We start from the raw sequence: 7730 nt of genomic DNA, 5'->3' as shown, positions 1-7730 counted from the left end.
TATCAATTGTACTTTGTTCTGTTGGTATGCTTTGTTGGAAAGCATATGCAGATATGTTCAGGAGCCATCTGTTGATTGGTGGCTGCACACATATGCAACTTGCCATTGGTTAACCAGACGTTTTCCACAAGCTCCCATTAGTACATTGCTGCTCTGGATCTTTTTATTAACCAATTCGGTAGACAATTCAAGCAAACAAAAAAATATACACATAGCAGAAACAGGTAACCCTGTAAGCAAAATACAATCGTCATCATTATTAACAGTACCACAGTATAGTTTATATAAATAACTTGATTATATTCCCCTTGTCATTACAAATAATAATCCCTTCAAAGAATAACAGCGACATTGTCATAAGTGTGTTTAACCGTACAGAGATAACGAAAGCAATTAAAAATATGACCTATATTTTAAGGAATATAAAAAAAACGTTCAGCCTAAGGCCCATAGTTATCAAGGTCTGTCGGACCTGATCCGACAGTGCGGATCAGGTCCGACAGACCTCGCTGAATACGGCGAGCAATACGCTCGCCGTATTCAGCATTGCACCAGCAGCTCACAAGAGCTGCTGGTGCAACGGCGCCCCCTGCAGACTCGCGGCCAATAGGCCGCCAGCAGAGGGTTGTCAATCAACCCGATCGTACTCGATCAGGTTGAATTCCGGCAATGTCTATCGAGCTCCGAATATGCCCCTAAATCTGGACAAGAAGCAGAAAGAAATATTACAATTCTTGGCCTTTGTAGCTTCAGGGTTTAGCACTATAACTTAAATTGCGTACCGAATGGTAGTTTTCTCGAAAGCCAAACAAAACAAAACACACAAAAAAAAAAAAAAAAAAAAAAAAAGGGGGGTGATTCCACTCTCTCTCTTTTCCCAAAAACTGATATTAACCAAGATATTCCGTATTTGCAATAGCCAGTTCCGGCTCTCGAGCAGATTTAAAGGGACAGTAAAGTCATAGTTAGACATTTACGATTTAGACAGACCTTACAATTTTAAACAACTTTCCAATTTACTTCTTTTATTCAATTTGCTTCCTTCTCTTGCTATCTTTTGCTGAAAGGTTTATCTAGGAAAGCTCAGGAGTAGCAAAGAACCTAGGTTCTAGCTGCTGATTGGTGGCTGCATATATATACCGATTGTCATTGGCTCACCCATGTGTTCAGTTAGAAACCAGTAGTGCATTACTGCTCTTTAACAAATCATACCAAGAGAATGAAACAAATTTGATAACATAAGTAAAATGGAAAGTTATTTAACCCCTTAACGACCGAGGACGTGCAGGGTACGTCCTCAAAAAAAAGGCAGTTAATGCCTGAGGACGTACCCTGCACGTCCTCGGTGTGGAAAGCAGCTGGAAGCGATCCTGTTTGCTTCCAGCTGCTTTCCGGTTATTGCAGTGATGCCTCGATATGGAGGCATCCTGCAATAACCTTTTGAAGCCATCCGGTGCAGAGAGAGCCACTCTGTGGCCCTCTCTGCACCGGAGATCGGTGGCTTCCTTCGTTGGTGGGTGGGAGCATTACCGGGAGGCGGGTGGCGGCCATCGATGGCCCTGGAGATGTGGAGGGGGGCGGGATCGTGGGCGGGGATGCCCGGGGGCGCGCACGGACGCGCGCGCGTGCACGGGAGGGCGGGGGCGGGCGCGTGCACGGGGAGGGAGCGGGTGGGAACCGCTACACTACAGAAAAAGGTGCAATCAGTTTAAAATAACTGAAAAAAAAAACAATCAATGAGGTGGTTGGGGTTTGTGGTGGTGGGGGGGGGGGGTTTGGGGAAGCTACACTACAGAAAAAAAAAACTTAAGAAAAAAAAGCACTTTTTTGTATAAGCTGGGTACTGGCAGACAGCTGCCAGTACCCAAGATGGCCCCAATAAGGCAGATAGGGAAGGTTACAAAGCTGTTTTGGGGGGGATCAGGGAGGTTGGAGGCTAAGGGGGGTCCTATACAGCAGAATAATTATTATTTTTTAAAAAAAAAAAACCTATACCCCCCAAAAAGCTTTTATTTTAGTACTGGCAGACTTTCTGCCAGTACTTAAGATGGCGGGGACAATTGTGGGGTGGGGGAGGGAAGGGAGCTGTTTGGGAGGGATCAGGGGGTCTGATGTGTCAGGTGGGAGGCTGATCTCTACACTAAAGCTAAAATTAACCCTGCAAGCTCCCTACAAACTTCCTAATTAACCCCTTCACTGCTAGCCATAATACACGTGTGATGCGCAGCAGCATTTTGCGGCCTTCTAATTACCAGAAAGCAACACCAAAGTCATATATATCTGCTATTTCTGAACAAAGGGGATCCCAGAGAAGCATTTACAACCATTTGTGCCATAATTGCACAAGCTGTTTGTAAATGATTTCAGTGAGAAACCTAAAATTGTGAAAAATTTAACGTTTTTTTTTTATTTGATCGCATTTGGCGGTGAAATGGTGGCATGAAATATACCAAAATGGGCCTAGATCATTACTTTGGGTTGTGTACTACACTACACTAAAGCTAAAATTAACCATACAAGCTCCCTACAAGCTCCCTAATTAACCCCTGCACTGCTGGGCATAATACACGTGTGGTGCGCAGCGGCATTTAGCGGCCTTCTAATTACCAAAAAGCAATGCCAAAGCCATATATGTCTGCTATTTCTGAACAAAGGGGATCCCAGAGAAGCATTTACAACCATTTGTGCCATAATTGCACAAGCTGTTTGTAAATAATTTCAGTGAGAAACCGAAAGTTTGTGAAAAAATTTGTGAAAAAGTGAACGATATTTTGTATTTGATCGCATTTGGCGGTGAAATGGTGGCATGAAATATACCAAAATTGGCCTAGATTAATACTTTGGGATGTCTTCTAAAAAAAAATATATACATGTCAATTGATATTCAGGGATTCCTGAAAGATATTAGTGTTCCAATGTAACTAGCGCTAATTTTGAAAAAAAGTAGTTTGGAAATAGCAAAATGCTACTTGTATTTATGGCCCTATAGCTTTCAAAAAAAGCAAAGAACATGTAAATATTAGGTATTTCTAAACTCAGGACAAAATTTAGAAACTATTTAGCATGTTTTTTTTTTGGTGGTTGTAGATGTGTAACAGATTTTGGGGGTCAAAGTTAAAAAAAGTGTGTTTTTTTCCATTTTTTCCTCATATTTTATAATTTTTTTTATAGTAAATTATAAGATATGATGAAAATAATGGTATTTTTAGAAAGTTAATTTAATGGCGAGAAAAACGGTATATAATATGTGTGGGTACAGTAAATGAGTAAGAGGGAAATTACAGCTAAACACAAACACCGCAAAAATGTAAAAATAGCCTTGGTCCCAAACGGACAGAAAATGGAAAAGTGCTGTGGTCATTAAGGGGTTAAAATTGTATGTTCTACCTAAATCATGAAAGAACATTTTTGGGTTTCATGTCCCTTTAACTGTGTGTTCAATCTCTTTGCAGGGTTAAACAAAATGTTATACATAATCTAACACAGTATTTTCTTTTTGCACTTTTAAGTCACTTTAAAGGGACACTGAACCCAAATTTTTTCTTTCGTGATTCAGAAAGAACATGACATTTTAAGCAATTTTCTAATTTACTCCTATTTTCAAATTTTCTTAATTCTCTTGGTATCTTTATTTGAAATGCAAAAATGGAAGTTTAGATGCCGGCCCATTTTGATAAAATCATCCACTAATAAAAAACTGCTATCCAGAGTTCTAAAGTCAAAAAAAGCTTAGATGCTTTCTTTTTCAAATAAAGATAGCAAGAGAACGAAGAAAATATGATAATAGGAGTAAATTAGAAAGTTGCTTAAAATTGCATGCTCTATCTAAATCATGAAAGAAAAAATTTGGGTTCAGCGTCCCTTTAAGTATTTCAAATGCAATCTAAACTGGCCTTTGTCTTCTTAGTACAATATACAGAAAATCTTAAATATGGATTCCTTAGTATATTTAGTCATTAATGTGGGAGATGTAGGCGTGTTTATTAACATCATTAATCTCCTTGACATAAAATAGTGGTTAAAAAAACAGTATCTGGACATATTCTCCCATTTTATGTTTGATGCATTATTTGTTCTTTGTCGTGTATATTTTTTTCAATGACTCAAAAGCACAAAAAAAACTGGTTGTCCTATACAAATGATTAGATCATTTTTATTCTAGTTAAAGTACAACTTAGAGAAGAATCCAGGAGAAAGGACATTCTTCATAATGTCCTTAATATTGTCATTCATCTTCTAAGGCTTCCCTTTCTGCCACTATATTAAAAGAAACATCTCTAAGATCTCTCATGGACCATACTGGTATGTAGCCAAAAACTTCCATTGCTTCCTGGCAGACATTTTGAATCTCCATAACTGTGCTGTAGTTAAGGCGTTTTCGCCACCTTGAAACAACTTCAGGGGATTTTCGGGAGAAAGACATAAATGTGCCTGTATCTTGTTTATTAACGTGGGTAATGTTGTACACAAAACTTTCTAGTTCTGATGTCATATTTAACCCAGAAAAGGAATATAATTTTTTTGCTCTTTGTATGGGACCCCATGCCAATTCCTCATGCCTTATCATCATGTAACGTCCTCTTAATGAACTGTTTGCTGATCGGGCAAATTTATGGATGGCAACCTGTGCTTTGCAGATTTTGCCCATGACATGAACTAAATTGGGGGTAATATTCTTCTCTTCCATTTCCTTCCTAAGAACAATGTTGTCATCTACATCTAGCTCAAAAGATTTTCTTGATGAAATCACTGCTCTAGGATCTCTTACCATGTGAACAATCCTGAGATCCATTAATGGGTCTCTGAAGAGGGGAAGTAGGACTTGAAGGTCAAATATACGTACGGTCTTCATTGCAATGTGACTGTGTGTCCTGCAGGTCTCAGCCATAACTTCTATAGGACTTGTTCTACATCTATAAGAGCACATGACACGGTCATAACCTTCCAAGGGTATAGATGCTTTGCAGGCAGGGGGAACACAAAGGGCTCGACTCTCAGCAAAGAACTTGAGCTCAGAGACTTGCTTTCTACCCAAGGGAAGGTAGTAGAGTAGGGGGGAAACATCACAGGTGAAAAGTGAATGTAGAAGGTCTCTTACAGGGTAATGTAGAAACTCAGATTTCTCATTTTTCATTTTCATCCAGACAGGATGTCCAGGTTCAAAGATGTAAAAGACATCAGGATGACGATTGAAAATCTGTCCAATGAAAGATGATCCCGAGCGCCAAGAAGAAACAATGAGGATGTGAATAGGTTTCACCTTGGAGGGGATAGTGAGAGAGGTAGAGTTTGAGGAAATAACAAAAAGGTTATAAAGGAAGATGAAGGATAATGTCAGAGTGGAGACAGTAAGGAGTAAGGAATGGAAGTGAATGCGAAGGGTCATGTTAGCGACCCACATAGGAGAAAGCTAACTTAATTTTTTTTTAAATGTGGAATATGAAAAGATATGAAACAAAAAAAGGTGGAACCTATGGGGAAAGAAAAAAAAAATATGTTAGCGTCATTGAAGTGAGATTATTCTGGGAACTCATTACATTAGTTATTGCTTTGCCAAATTCCTTCCTTCAACTTTTGTTTTCTTCCTTTTTTCTCTCTGTGTTTTCTATTTCTCTCTCTCTCCCTCCACTTCCAGTTTCTAAATTCTCTCATTCTGAACAATTCTTTGTCTCTCTAAATAAAATGACACTCTAAACAAAAATGTCCTATTAATATAATTCATTTAAGGTGTAAACAAAATAAAAATAATATATATCTTAACCCATAGATGAGAAGGGTTAAGCACTCAGGTATATTGAGAAATACCAAAATACAAAGGGGTATATTTATCAAAGTGCGAGCGGACATGATACGCTGTCGGCATTTATCATTGCACAAGCAGTTCAACAGAACTGCTTGTGCAATACCTCCCCCTGCAGATTCACGTCCGTTAGCAGGGGGTATCAATCAACCCAATCGTATTCGATCGGGTTGATTTCTGTCCGCGGCCTCAGAGCAGGCGGACAAGTTATGGAACAGCGGTCTTTAGACTGCTGCTTCATATCTTCCGTTTCCGGTGAGCCTAAACATCAAGTTCCATTTGGGGTTTGATAATTTGGCCCCAAAGGCTCAATTTTAGAATTGTGGGAGTTAAAGGGACATGAAACCCAAAAATTTTCTTTCATGATTCAGAAAGAGCATGCAATTTTAAACAAATTTTCAATTTATTTCTATTATTTAATTTGCTTCATTTTCTAAGTTACCCTTTGCTGAAAGGTTTATTTAGGAAAGCTCAGGAGCAGCAAAGAACCTAGGTTCTAGCTGCTGATTGGTGGCTGCATCTATATACCGATTGTCATTGGCTCACCCATGTTCCTTCAACAAATGATAGCAAGAATATGAAGCAAATATGATAAAAGATGTAAACTCAAAAGTTGTTTAAAATTGTATGTTCTACCTTAATCATGAAAAAAAAACTTTTGGGTTTCATGTCCCTTTAACTAGGCATGGATTGCTCTCATCAGTATTAATATTAGTAATATTAAAATTAAAACATAGCCCTTAAAATGAAAATGTATGTTCCAAAATTATAGGTTACACATAGATAGCAAACTAACAGTCTTCAGTAGCTAACACAGAGTATTCATTACATCCAATGAGTCATTGGCCTGGATTCCAATTAGTTTGAATTTACACATGAAAATATAAAAAAAAACCTCCCAATAACTTTAAAGCAATTTATTTCAGAGAGATGAGTGAGATAGACTAAAGATAGCAGAGATACAGGAGAGAAATAGTTAAGAGAGAGAGTGGTGAGAGGCATTTTTTTTACAGAAAGGGTGGTGAATTCATGGAATAAACTTCCAATAGAGGCTGTAAACATCTGGTGTAAAATAATTCAACAATTCCTGGGATATTCATAAGAAAACAGTAACCTGTAATATGGATAGACTTGATGGATCTTTTGGATCCTATCTACCATCAAATTCTATGTTTCTATGAGAGACAGATAGGATAAAGAGAAAAGAGAGATATTGGATAAAGAGAGATAGGATAGAGAGAGAGGAGAGAGGGAAAGGATAGAGGAGAAATAGAGAGGTGAGAGAGACAGGACGGAGAGGAGAGTGAAAGAAAACAAGAGAGAAAGAGGTGATAGAGAGGTATAGAGGGGAGAGAGAGACAAAAGAGGGTGGAGAGAGAAGAGAAGAAACAGATAGTTGAGGGAGAGATCGAATACAGAGAAAAGAGAGGGATTGGGTAGAGAAAGGAGAGAGGATGAATAGAAAGGTGATAGAGATAGGGAAGATTTAGGAGAACGAAATAGAGAGTGAGGGAGAGAGGGAGAGAAAGGAAAGAGAGAGGAGACATAGGGGCCGAATTATCAATGTGCGTATGGACATGATTTTCTTTAGCGGATCATGTCCACCGCACATCGATAAATGCTGACAGTATACGTTGTCAACATTTATCATTGCACAAGCATTCCTTGTGAAATGCTTGTGCAATGCCACCCCCTGCAGATTTGCGGCCAATGGGCCACTAGCAGGGGGTGTCAATCATCCCGATCTTAAGAAGGCTCGCGTGGAAACAGTCAATTCAGGGCTTGATAAATCGGCCCCATAGAAGGGAGATGGGGAGAGAAGAAAGAGAGAGGGAGGTGAGAGAAAGAGAAGAAAGAGAGCTAGAGAGAGAAAGAGAGCGAGAGAGAGAGAGAGAAAGAGAGACAGAGAGGGGGATAGAAGAAAGAGAGA

General features: G+C 39.0%; 1 protein-coding gene across 1 annotated transcript; it reads right to left on the bottom strand.

Moving 5' to 3' along the window:
• Positions 1-4225: 4225 nt before the first annotated feature.
• Positions 4226-5317, bottom strand: LOC128636549 (carbohydrate sulfotransferase 5-like). Its single transcript, XM_053689544.1, has one exon. The coding sequence runs from the start codon at positions 5138-5140 to the stop codon at positions 4226-4228; it is 915 nt and encodes a 304-aa protein (XP_053545519.1). The 5' UTR covers positions 5141-5317.
• Between the last annotated feature and the right edge of the window lie 2413 nt (positions 5318-7730).

Source organism: Bombina bombina, chromosome 7 (assembly GCF_027579735.1).
Source record: "Bombina bombina isolate aBomBom1 chromosome 7, aBomBom1.pri, whole genome shotgun sequence".
Classification (NCBI taxonomy): Eukaryota; Metazoa; Chordata; class Amphibia; order Anura; family Bombinatoridae; genus Bombina; species Bombina bombina.
The sequence above is the reverse complement of the archived record's forward strand: the minus strand, read 5'-3'. Positions and strand labels throughout refer to the sequence as shown.

What these genes read in the sequence shown, in the direction of transcription:
- LOC128636549 (XM_053689544.1), bottom strand. Translation starts at nt 5,140, where the DNA reads ATGAAAATGAAAAATGAGAAATCTGAGTTTCTACATTACCCTGTAAGA.